The sequence below is a fragment of the Typopeltis vanoorti genome, chromosome 22 (genome assembly GCF_054136105.1).
Source record: "Typopeltis vanoorti isolate ZY-2024b chromosome 22, IOZ_Tvanoo_1.0, whole genome shotgun sequence".
Lineage (NCBI taxonomy): Eukaryota > Metazoa > Arthropoda > Arachnida > Uropygi > Thelyphonidae > Typopeltis > Typopeltis vanoorti.
The window spans coordinates 92,460,747-92,474,695 of NC_143570.1; the positions used below are offsets into that span (position 1 = coordinate 92,460,747).

A 13,949-nucleotide genomic window follows, 5' to 3' on the forward strand; every position below is an offset into this window, starting at 1 on the left:
AATACACAGCCTCTATAGTGAGTTGGAAGACTGGCAGGATGTTATGGCTTGCGATCAGGAAGGACCCGGGTTGGTTTTTGGTAATGATGAGAGTGCATTTGTACAGGCATTTTTCAGTTGAAAGTGAGTTGGCAATCTTGTATAGAGGTGGCAGGTTTTTTTTTCCCTCCTGAAGGCTCAGGTTTTTCATCCTACATGGAGGTGGGTTGGCCACCAGGATGCATACACATTTCACAAAGTATAATATTGGTCAGCAGTGGATGGTGTTGTGTGTGTGATGGACAGTGACATAGTGTAGACATAACATGGCGTGTGGATGGAGGGTGAAGTGGTGTGGACAGCAGGTTGTGTGGATGTCATGTCCCCCCCCCTTCTCTCTCTCTCTCTGATGAGTTCCTTGGAGGTGTCACATAATAATAATATATATATATATATATATATATTTTTTTTTTTTTTTTTTTTTTTAATTTTCATTTATTTATTTATTTTTTTACAGAAATGTTTAATGCAATATTAATAAAAAACTGATGTTGAAATGAAGATGAATAGCAGATTGGTACTTGTATGGGGGAAGAGGAAGTAGTGTCACAGGATTCTATTCTGTTATCACTTGTTTAATTCATATGTTGACAATATAGCTCCAGGCTTGAATGGAGATATTGAGTTGTTTCAGATGATGTAGAGTTGGAGAGAGTAATAGTAGCGATTCTGTATCTTCAGGAACATTGAATTCAGGTAGTGCTATGTGCAGCATTGTCCATTGTAAGGTTTTGCCACAAAAGATTAAAGACATACTACTATATGGGTTTCACTGGGTTTCATGAAGTGATGATGGCAAGGGATGTAGGAATGATCATAGATATAGTGATGATAGCTAGCTGATATATGAAAGAGTTGTGAAGGTCACATGGTTACTGTAAAGGGCATTCACCAGTTATGATATAATCATACTGTTGTCTATGCACAAATCTATTCAACTGGAGAACTAGGAAACAATGAGATACCCTAGATACCTTATTTCCAGGAGATTCAGGAATTTGAGTATCTTTCTTGCAGCATACCCTTAATTGTAATGCATAAGGGTATTACAAGAAAGAGAATGAGAAATAGAATTTTTGATGGACTAACGGGTAAGGTGGAATGCACTGCAAGAACAAGTGGTAAGTGGTATTTACTGTGTTCAAAGCAAGGGCAAGGTAATAATAATAATAAGTATTGTATTAATAAGTTCAATTTATGTTTGAATGTGAACGTAATACAACAAATATAGTAGTACAGAAATTTTAAACCTTTTTTAACAAAAATGCAAGTTTCATAGATAAATTTAGTTTAATCCTTATCCAAGTGTAAGCAAACAAAGTTTGTGCCTGAAAATATCTTCAGGACTGAGGTAAGGTGGTACGTTCCTTGGCAACTCGTAGCAATGGTGAACCAAGCCCTCATCACTCCTTGTCTCAGTATCTCCCATATGCAAAGCACATCTCCTTGCAGACATGTATACTGCTGTGCATTAAGGGAAGGGCCACTACCCAGACTGGTTTCGACCTTTATTGAGGTCTCGTCAGTGGGAGGCAGACCCAGAGTGGTGATACTAAGGCAGAAGCAATGGAGAGGTCATATTTATCTATACGAGTTGCCAACCGGTGTACCACCTTATTATTAAATCACTCTGGAGTTAGAGAAAGATGTTGGAAGTTTATTTTGTACTTGGTTAGACTATAATAAATTTAATTTAATCCTTATCTAAGTGTAAGCAAACAAAGTTTGCACCTGAAAATATCTTCAGGACTGAGGTAAGGTGGTACATTCTTTGGCAACTCGTAGCAAAGGTGGACCAAGATCTCATCACTCCTTGTCTCAGTATCTCATATAGGTAAATATGATCTCTCCATTGCTTCTGCCTTAGTATCACCACTCTGGGTCTGCCTCCCACTGACGAGACCTCAATAAAGGTCGAAACCGGTCTGGGTAGTGGCCCTTCCTTTAATGCATAGCAGTATACATGCCCGCAAGGAGATGTGCTTTGCATTATGGGAGATACTGAGACAAGGAGTGATGAGAGCATGGTCCACCTTTGCTATGAGTTGGAAAGGGATGTACCACCTTACCTCGGTCCTGAAGATATTTTCAGGCACAAACTTTGTTTGCTTGCACTTGGATAAGAATTAAACTAAATTTATTATAGTCTAACCAAGTGCAAAATAAACTTCCAGTAAGTTTCATAGATAGATAACCTTTTATATAAAAACTGATCCTGTCTATATTAGTAGGTATGTGTTAAATATTTTTCCTTTTATATGAATACTTTTTTATTATCCTCTTCAAACAGAGTAAAACTCAAGATGTAATAACTCCAATTCAGTTCACTCTAACATATCAACTTCACAAAAAGTATTCTTCCACCCAGAGGTTTTGTGGTAATTGTCCTGTACTAGATCCTAGTTCTCCCAACACTGTTACAAATGTGGTAAGTATTTATTTTAAACATTGCTTGAAAATATGTTCCACACTAATTATATAATTTCAGTGTCATCTAATTGAAAGGCTTATGAACAGAGATTGCTTTTCAGACGAGACAAAGGAAGCTTAACGTTCTCATATATTATTTCTTAACACTAAACCCCCATGGAGTCAAAGGAATCACTGTGGGAGGCAAACACTGTTACACAAATCTGTGCAAAGTAGTCTAATACATGGCTGAATAATCATAGCCTTATAAAGAGAGATAATAACTTGCCTATGTTTACTTGTTAGCATGTTTATCAACATCCAAGTAATTCCTTGAGCTATTTTACCAACTTTTGCAATATGCCCTCTGAACTTCAAACCTCTGTCCACCATTAATCCCAAGTTCTTAGCCTTATGAATTGTCTGCAGTCCAGTACCATCAGTATGATACACAGTATGTAACCTTTTCAACCCGAAGTGTATAACCTTACATTTTGCAACATTAAATTGACAATCATTATCCTTTTCCACAATGCCAATTTACTGAAATCATCCTGCAGGATATCTATGTCACATTTATCAACTATTGCCCTCCCCAGCTTTGCATCATCAACAAACAAATGAATATATTGTTTAAGTAATACTTATCGCATGAGTGGTTTCTTCACAAAAGAAAAAAAAAAAGATAAGTAATGCTATTTATTTAAGGCTGTATATTTCATCCTGAATATTACAGGCCATCATCAGTGGTGACAATAGTTAATTGTAAAGTAGAATGTGAACAATGGATTGATTTGAAAAAGTAAGAGCAATGTGATGTTATACATAAAATAACACAGTGGTATAACTGAAGAAATATTGCAATATTGATAATTCATTAGCTATTTGAAAAAAAAAAAAAAATTGATCTGAGATTAAAACAACATTCACATATCTTAGATAGAGAGAGGCAGTCGTTCTGATTTCAGAACGAATTTCAGACAGTCAAGTAAGGCCTCAGCGTTTTCTTTCAATAAGCATTCAAATTAATAATAGCGTTGAAGAAATAAGCATGTTTCAGACCATAGGATATTATGATCAGTATCTTTTCCATGCCGTGCAAGGCAAGATTTTTTATATTTATTGTTGCTAATGTAAGATTGGTGTTCTCGTATTCTCTTTTCTACAGAGCATCCAGTTTGTTCAAAGTAAGAACAATGACAGTTACAGGGAACTTGTTAGACACCAGGGAGAGCAATACGAGATCATTTATCTTTTGAAGATAGAAACCATGCTAATAATTTGTTGATAGGAATAAAAGTAGCCACTAAATTTTAATTTTTAAGAATTCTGGAAATAGGTTCTAAGATACCAGAAATGTAACGAATTGGAACTCGACATACTGTTTCCTTGTAATTAAAATGAAAAGCCAAAATGGCCTCTTGACCTCTCCTCATAATGTAATGACAGTATTACATCTCCTAGGAGCTGTGTTTTACATTATGAGAGAATATCAAGAATAGTGAGGGAGCTTTCTCCACCTTTGCTTCGAATTGCCTTCGCTGATAGTTTTTTGGCATTGAAACTCATAGATCGTAGTTCTCGATCTTGAGTTTCACTTACTGGTTATATAACAACATAGTATTTTTATCCCTTTAATACTGTTTCCTTGTTATTTTAGCCAGGATTATAGGAATTAAAAAGCTGTTGCATGGTCCTTTCTGAGAAGGCATTGCATTTCATATATTGTTTGAGGTTAAAGAGCTCCTGCTATGATAGTTGAGGTGTAGAATAAATGGTATGAGCATGTCACAATAACGATTTTTATAATTTCAGTCTTCTGTGATGGATGGCGAGCCAATTGCTGTTGAATTTAGCATCCAGCGAAAGTAAGCTTTTAATAAATGGAAATAATTAATTCGCCTGATGGTAATATTGTATCTTAAAAAGGACAATTTGTCATCTTTTTAAATTTCCATAGTAAATTTAATTCCTGGATGTTGATTGTTTATTATTATTATATTATTACTCAAAACCCGGGAGTCAAAGACTCATCTCGGAGATCCTTTTATCAGACACACAGCTCATCATACTGTGCTTTAAACACACTCAAATTCCCTGCAGCCACCACACTCTCAGGCAAGGCATTCCAATCATTCACAACTCTGCATAAAAAAAACCTGCTTCTCACTCCAATACTCACACCCTCTTCATAAAAGTTTCCAGGGATGACTTCTGGTTCTCCCCTGATCTCCCACTATTTTCTGTAGACCCTTTCAGCATTGGTCCTAAATTGTAGATCTCTATCATATCTCCCTCTTCCTCCCGTCCACCAGACTCTGCAAATTGCATCTTATCAATCTTCCATCATACTCGACATTCCAGAGGTTACAAACTACCTTAGTCAGTCGCCTCTGGACCCTTTCCAACATCTCTTCGTCCTACTGTAAACCAAGTGACTAAATCAGGGCACAATAGTCCCTTTGTGGCCTAATCAAAGCCTTATACATTGGAATAAGAATCTCCCTACTTCAAGCCAGTGTCCTCTGCATCATTCCCAGAAGCCTTTGTGTCGTCTTCTCAATTTTGGCTATGTGTCCCCAAAATTTCATATGTTATCCACTATCATCCCCAGATCTCTTATTTCCTACACCTCCGACACTATATCCTCATCAAGCATAAATTCTGTATTCCAAATTTTCAAACCTTACATTTTGCAACATTAAACTCGTATCCTTATTCCTGTGCCCAGTCACTCGACTTATTATAGTCTTCTTGTAAGGCCACAACATCTTCTCTACTCTTCATGGTTCATCCCAGCTTTGCATCATCTTCAAACAACTGAATATCTCCATCCAAATCTTCACCAGTATCATTAATATACAATTTAAACAGTAATGGCTCTAAAACAGATCCTTGAGGTACACCACTAGTGACTTTCCTTTTCCTGAATATCACTCCCCCATACAAAACTTGTTGATACCTGTCAGATGGCCTGTCTCCAATCCAATGCACTAATATCCAACCCCATCTGCTCTAGTTTGAATATCAACTTATCATGTGGTAATCTATCAAAAGCCTTTGCAAAATCTAACTATATTACTGTGTATCCTTCTCCTCTGTCCATGGAAGCAGTCACCTTATTGTAATAAGTAAGTAGATTACTAAAACATGACTTCCCTTTAGCAAATCCATGCTGTCCATCAAAGATAATACCATTGTTGTCAACCCAATTCTTGATACTAGTTCTCACAAGCTTCTCCAACAACTTATCTACAACACCTGACACACAGATAAGCCTATAGTTTGATGCTTGAGTTCTATCACTTCCTTTATGACACGGTACAATCTTGCCCTCCTTCCACTCCTTAGGAACTTGATCCATGCAAGACTCACATTAAAAAAATATGTCAGGACTGGCGTCAACTCCCTGGCACATTCCTTCAGAATACATGGTGATATGTTATCAAGTCCCAAAGCCTTATTTACATCTAGTTTGCACAACTCCTGATACGCCTCTTGCTGACTTACAGTCATTCTCTCTTCCCCATCATCAACTGCTCTCAATCTCTCCATGAAGTCATATTTACTAGATTGAAAGACCTGTATGAACTAGTTATTAAGTATCTCCACCACACCTTCTGCAACAGCTGTCTTTATACCATTTCCTCCAATCAATGTCATCCTTCCATAATCATTCTTTCTTTTGCTGGCTACATATTGAAAGAACTGCTTAGGATTCATTTTGGCTTCATTAGCTAACTGCTGTTCATACCTCTCTTTAGCTACCCTCACCAACCAGGTCATCTGCCTTGCCTGGTCTTTGTAGTCCTCATGGAATAGGTTATTTCCATTTCTCTTTTGCTGCCTCCATAATGCCCTTTTTTTCTGTATCGCATGCTTAATCTCTTTATTCATCCATTTCACACCTACCTTATTTAACCTTCTCACCCTTGGAATACATTTAGACATTGCATCTACTAGATTGTTTTTGAAAATCCCCCAAGTTGCATTGATCTCTTTTCCAGCTAACTCTTCATTCCATACTACACCTGTTCACTGTCTCCTGAGCTCTTCATAATCCCCCCCCCCCCTTGTAGTTCACATATACCCTTTTCTTACAGAGGTCCTCACACTGCTGGCAACCACCCAGGTAATCAGTCGTTCTCACCCATTGGTGGGATGATTTGACACTTCATTTAAATTATAAATAAGTACATCATCTGATGAGATGACCAAATCTGAGACCCTCAATCCTCGTGTGCCGTCTGTTACATACTGCCTGAGGTGGTTAACCCTCAAAAACTCAAGAAACTCATTTTCTTTAAAACCATGATCTCCTATTTTGAACAAACTGGATGATTTCTTGAAAAAAGAATCCAAGAACATCAATCCTCCTCAATTCATCACATCAAACCTGAAAAATCTTGATTGGCTCAGCATGGGATTGAAACTAACCACAACATCCTTTTGTCAAAAACTCGCCTCTTGCATAGATCCCGCTATAAATTTGAACGTTTATTCAAAGAAAGCGTAGTGGCATTACTCTGTCTTCCTAACCTGAATCGGAATGACTGTGTATCTGTATCAAAAATCTGGGAAAGTCTAATCAGGATAACTCATTAATTCATATTAATTTTATGGTATTTAATATTATTAATTAATATCTTTATTTCAATCATGTCTCTGCTTAATAATATTCTCTTTAATACTTAGTGATATAACATCATGTGGCTTGTTCTATTTTTAAATGATCTGTTGTTAGTATTCCACCTTGTATTTTTTAAAACTGTTCTTGTAGTGCCACTGAAGATGGTCTGCAATTTTCAGAACCTAAATATTTGGCTAATTAAATATCTTTCTTGTGTTTATGTGCTTATATTATTCAACAATAACTAGTATTTAAGACAAAAATAATCAGATTCTAATAGTACAATTTAATTCTGTAAATTATTATTATTATTATTATTATTAAACAAGACCTCATGGAGTCAAAGACTCATCTAGGAGGTCCTTTTATCTCACACACATCTCATCATACCGGGTCTTAAACACATTCAAACTCCTTGCAGACACCACACTCTCAGGCAAGGCATTCCAATCATTCACAACTCTGCACGAAAAAAACCTGCCTCTCACTCCCCTACTCACACCCTCTTTATACAGTTTCCAGGTATGACCTCTGGTTCTCCCCTGATCTCCCACTATTCTCTGTAGAACTTCTCCACCATTGATCCTATAACAACCCCTTACCAACTTGTAGGTCTCTATCATATCTCCCCTCTTCCTTCTCTCCACCAGACTCTGCAAATTACATCTTTTCAATCTTTCCTCATACTCGACATTCCAGAGGTCAGAAACTACCTTAGTCAATCGCCTTTGGACCCTTTCCAACATCTCTTCATCCTTCTGAAAACCAGGTGACCAAATCTGGGCACAATAGTCCATGTGTGGCCTAATCAAAGCCTTATACAATGGAACAAGAATCTCCCTACTTCTACACGTCAGTGTCCTCCTCATCATTCCCAGAAGTCTTTGTGTTGTCTTCACAATTTTGGCGATGTGTCCCCTAAATTTTAGATCCTTATCCACTATCACTCCCAGATCTCTTATTTCCTCTACTTCCAACAATATATTCTCACCAAGCATAAATTCTGCATCCCATCTTTGTTTTCCAAATTTTAAAACCTTACATTTTGCAACATTGAACTCACATCCCCATTTGCTTGCCCAATCACTCAATTTATTCAAGTCTTCTTGCAAGGCCACAACATCTTCACTACTCTTTATGGTTCGTCCCAACTTTGCATCATCTGCAAACAACTGAATATCTCCATCCAAATCTTCGCCAATATCATTAATATACAAGTTAAATAGTAATGGTCCTAAAACAGATCCCTGAGGCACTCCACTAGTGACTTTCCTTTTCCTGGATATTGCACCCCCATACACAACTTGTTGATACCTATCAGATAGCCAGTCTCCAATCCAATGCACTAATCTAATATCCAACCCCATCTGCTCTAGTTTGACTGTCAACTTATCATGAGGTACTCTATCAAAAGCTTTTGCAAAATCCAAGTATATTACTGTGTATCCTTCTCCTCTGTCCAAGGAAGCAGTCACTTTATTGTAATAAGTAAGTAGATTACTAAAACACGACCTCCCTTTAGTAAATCCATGCTGTCCATCAAAAATTATACCATTGTTGTCAACCCAACTCTGGATCCTAGTTCTCACAAGCTTCTCCAACAACTTAACCACAACACCTGACACACAGATAGGCCTATAGTTTGATGCTTGAGTTCGATCACCTCCTTTATGAAGTGGCACAATCTTGCCCTCCTTCCACTCTTTAGGGACTTGACCAAGTGCAAGACTCGTATTAAAAAAATATGTCAAGGCAGGTGTCAACTCTCTGGCACATTCCTTCAGAATACGCGGTGATAAATTATCAAGTCCCACAGCCTTATTTACATCTAGTTTACTCAACTCCCCAAACACCTCTTGCTCACTTACAGTCAGTCTCTCCTCCCCATCATCAACTACTCTTAATCTCTCCATGAAGTCACATTCACAAGATTGAAAGATCTTTATGAACTGCTCATTAAGTATCTCCACCACACATTCTGCAACAGCTGTCTTTATACCATTTCCTCCAATCAATGTCATCCTTCCATAATCATTCTTTCTTTTGCTGGCTACATATCGAAAGAACTCCCTAGGATTCTTTTTAGCTTCATTAGCTAACTGCTGTTCATACCTCTCTTTAGCTACTCTCACCAACCAAGTCACTCTCCTTGCCTGGTCTTTGTAGAACTCATGAAATTGGTTACTTCCACTTCTCTTATGCTGCCTCCACAATGCCCTTTTTCTCTGTATTGCATGCTTAATCTCTTTATTCATCCATCTCACACCTAACTTATTTAACCTTCTCACCCGTGGTATACATTTAGACATTGCATCCACTAAATATTTTTTGAAAATCCCCCAAGCTGCATTGATCTCTTTTACAGCTAACTCCTCATTCCATGCTACACCTGCAAGCTGTCTCCTGAGCTCTTCATAATCACCCCCCTTGTAGTTCCACATATACCCTTTTTTCACAGGGGTCCTTGCACTGCTGGTAACCACCCTAAATAAATTAACTGATAGAAAAAAAGCTACTGTACTGCAATGTAAAACATTGCATAGTTCAGTACGTAACTTAATTTGCATAAAAAATGTCAATTTCTTGTACACAACAGAAAAAAAAAATTTTATGGAATGGCATATCATTCTGCTTAGCCCATTCTATACACATCTTAAAATTGTCAACTGCCTCTTCGTGTTTTACTTTTTTTTCTTTGAGTTCTTCGTAGTCATCATCGTCTTCTAATTCATTCTGTTGCGTCATATTTATAATTTCAGCATCTGATTTGATTTAGAATTCACTTTCGGTTCTACCTGTAATCCATTCCGTAACATCTGTTTTGTGAAATTTCAACATCTGTATTTATATTTTTAACCAAATTATGCATGTTTTGAATTTCCTCTTTTTGTGTGTATTTGTGATTCATGCCAACAATACAGTATGTACTGTATGGTATAAAAAAGTAAACATGAACACACAATAAATCAAAATAGGTCACCAGTATAACCGATGTAATGTGCTTTTGAATATTTACAATCAAGAGTATGAAAAAATACTATACTGTAATTATAATTAAATAAATAATAATAGTTATAATAATAATTATTAAATAACTAATAATAGTACACAAAATAATAATACTTAATATAACTCTTTTTTCTTTCAAACCGCAGTCGGATTACTGGAGGGTTCGGACTAAAGCGGTTTGGATTAGCAGGATACCACTGTATAAGTTATTTGGTGATCTACTCTCTTATATAGATCACGTTCCCCCAACCTGATATCTGATTACACACAAATAAACAACTAAAAAAAATACACAACTAAAAACTTTGTGTATTTAAAAATTTATTTATCACTTTTAATTATTTTAATACAAGAAAAAAAACTATACAATACAACAAATACAACAAAAAAAAAATATATATATTGGAATAAAATATTTATTTCTCTATTTCAGAAAACTAAAGTTAGAAAAAAACAACAGATTGATTACAAACTCGCAAGTTACTGGAAATGCTGGTTGATTAAAAAAAAAAAAAAAAGTTAATGTGAAATTTGGCATTGTTTAGACCTCGCAATATTTTCATAGTCAAGTTGATATGAAGAAGTGGCCAATTGCAGACAATCATCCAAATGATCATTGGTAATTTGGATTCTTAATTGATTTTTTATGACGGTCATATTTGAAAAAGCGGATTCTGACAAGTATGTTGATCTGAAACACGACAAAATTTTTCGCGCAATATCTGTTAACCTTCCTACCAGCCAAGGTGGATGAAATAGCAAGACTATCCCAGACTTTTTCATGGATCAAAACTTCATCGGCATTCTATCTTTTATCAAGCATTTACCCTCCGCTGTTAATCCCTTAACGGCGATTTGAGAGCCATTAGCGGATTAACTGTGGTCGAGCGACTTTTGTGTCACTTGTCTTTACATGTACTCTTTTACTTCGAATTTTCTTCACTGTATTAGGATATTTGATCTTTTTTTTTTTTTTTTTTTTTGCTGAACAATTTATTTCTTGTGTGTCTTTCCAAAAATAGAAGTTTCACACTGCCAAAATAAATAATCAATCCTGAAATGACCATAGATCAGCCTTTGCAATGAATATACTTTAGTAATAATTAATTTCCTCCACTTTACTGACAGTATAGATTTTTTTTTCGCGAATTTGCAAATGTTTGTTTACATTTAAAATATTTTGTCAAATATATATATTTTAAATAACATTTAGTGAAATAAATATGACATTTTGCTTTCTTTCTTTGCAAAATACCTTTATATGGATTGTCATATTTCAATTTCATGAACGATTTTTTTTTTTTTAAATTTTTTTATTTTTTTATACTGCATTACTCAGTTTCTGATATTGTATCTTTTTTAGTATCAAAAATTTCTACCTAATGGTATTTTATCAGAGACTCTTTGCCTTCTTCTTTTGCTGAAAATTGCAACAGAGTTTTTTTTTTTTTTTTTTTTTGTAGGATGCACATTACTATAATATCCAGTGCTTAACTTAACCACTGTAGATATGTTGAAAATATAATAGGAAGGATATCCTGTATGGAATGATTAAAAATTTATGCTCATTTTTAGGATTTTTTACTGCAATTCCCCCCCCCCCCCCCCCCTCCTGTTCTGGAACTGAGTTGCATAACTACTTTAAATTTCTATAGCTTTGAAAGCTTTCAGACGGTATTCAAAATCTCTTGTTTCAGTTTACCGTTTTGACAAAAGAAATAAAGCAATAATATTGTTGTATATCGAAGCTTCTAATTCTGTACTCTTTCTTTGAATTTGAAATCAGCGGTCTGCTGAAATTATTCTAAGATTTAGAAATATCATGCTGTATTTTCAACATGTAAAATCCACACAAAGAAATTTCAATTGTGTTATTTCTGTTTCTTTTTTTTTTAAAAAAAATCTAAATATTACTACTTCTATTTCTGCTGATTGCTATTTCTGAAATACATCTTAGAAATGCTGGACAATAATCCTCTTACCTAGAGGAAAAGCTAAAAGTCTTAGATTACTCTTTTGAGAAACACAAGACAGAAAGTTTCCTAGAAGTCGCACTAAATTGCCTCAAGCAAGAATGTCTTGTTTCATTTTCTGTTGTTCAGATATCCTAAGACAGTAAAACTGACATTTCTTTTACAAGATGATGAAGTGAAGTATTTATGCCAAAAATGATTTCTTGATTTATAGTGATCAGTTTCACTTTTATTATCAAAAAATTCTAAATTATTTGATAATTATCTTGAAAAAAATTACTGCTATTGCTGCTCTTGCTTGCCATCTCACAAATGAATTGTATATTGGGTATACTTCCTAATATTCCTAATAAAATATCTGAATTATGCAGTAAATATCTGTAACTGTTAATTTCATTTTGTTATGACCAATTATACAGGGAAACCAAGAAAGTGAAAGTACAAAGAACAGTAGATTACTATATAATATAAAGAAAAAATTTAGTGATATGATTAAAGAATTTCATGTTATTCTCTATAAAGCAAAGTTGTTCCAGCGTGTCCTAAAGGAAATCTGTGAAGTATTATTCGATTTCGATGGTTTTGTACAAAAATAAAAATAATATTATCTGGAACTTCGGCAGCTGGTTTTCTTTTCTTTTTTTAAAAGAATATTTCAAATAATTATTGTGAATTAATTTCTTCGAGAATGAAGAATAATGTTTTGTCTAGAAAGCGATTAGAAAAAAATTAGCGCAAAAAAATTAATATTTTCTCATAATGTAAAACTCCTAGGAGATGTAATACTGTCATTACATTATGAGGAGAGGTCACTACCCAGACCGGTTTCAACCTTTTATGAGGTCTCATTCACCAAGAGTTCTTTTCACCAAGCTTTGATATCTTCCAGGTCTACCTACTCACTGATGATACCTCAAAAAAGGTTGAAACCAGTCTGGGTAGTGACCTCTCCTCATAATATAATGACAGTATTACATCTCCTAGGAGCTGTGTTTTACATTATGAGAAAATATCAAGAATAGTGAGGGATCTTGCTCCACCTTTACTTCGAATTGCCTTTGCTGATAATTTTTCGGCATGAAACTTATAGATCGTAGTTATCGATCTTTATTTCGCTTACTGGCTATAAAACAACAAAGGATGTTTATCCCCTTAATTTCTATATTAAGGTGCCAGAAAACTAGCCATTTGGCTTTTTATCTTAACTAGCCCACTAATTTTATTTGAAATTTCTGTGATGTTCAAGTTTTCTTGAAATGGATTATTGAGAAAAGATAGAATCATTTCAGTTTTATTAAAATCTTTAAATCTTGAATTTATTTCTTCCTCAACTAATTCTATTTCACGAATAAATTCTTTTAAATCATAGCGAAGCATTTCTTGATTTTGTTCAAAAAAGTTTAATAAATATGGGAGATGCCTAAATTCACGGTCATTTATATTTTTCTTTAATAAAAGTAAGTATTGTTGGAAAGTTTTTATTGAACTTAACATGTGAATTAAATTTTTATCTCTACCTTGTAACTCTAAATTTAAATTGCTTAATTTCGTACACAAATCTACTAAAAATGATAAGTGTAGCAACCATCTTTTATCACTCAATTGTGGATAAATGTCTCCTTTTTCATCAAGAAAAAGTTTTATATCGTGAATTAATACAAGAAATCTTTTAAAAAATTGACTTCTGCTGAGCCATCGAACATTATTGTACAACAGAAGTTCTCTATCATCATCTGCCTGTAATTTAAATAGCCACCATTGCAGGGTTTTTCTTTGAACAGAATTTACAGTTTTAAATGTAATATACAAAACATCTTTTGTGTTTAATCTTTTACTACACAGTACTTGTTGGTGAATAATACAGTGGTACGTTGAAAAAAAAAATTGTC

At 34.8% G+C, this 13,949-nt stretch overlaps 1 protein-coding gene across 2 annotated transcripts in view; it reads left to right on the forward strand.

Moving 5' to 3' along the window:
* The window catches only part of LOC150094569 (integrin alpha-9-like), an 806,800-nt gene that overhangs the window by 501,929 nt on the left and 290,922 nt on the right, over positions 1–13,949 (forward strand). For both annotated transcript variants that reach the window (XM_090411876.1, XM_090411877.1), the window contains exon 17: positions 2,330–2,467. In XM_090411876.1, coding sequence (XP_090268002.1) covers positions 2,330–2,467 — 138 coding nt within the window. The remainder of the gene's footprint in view (positions 1–2,329; positions 2,468–13,949) is intronic.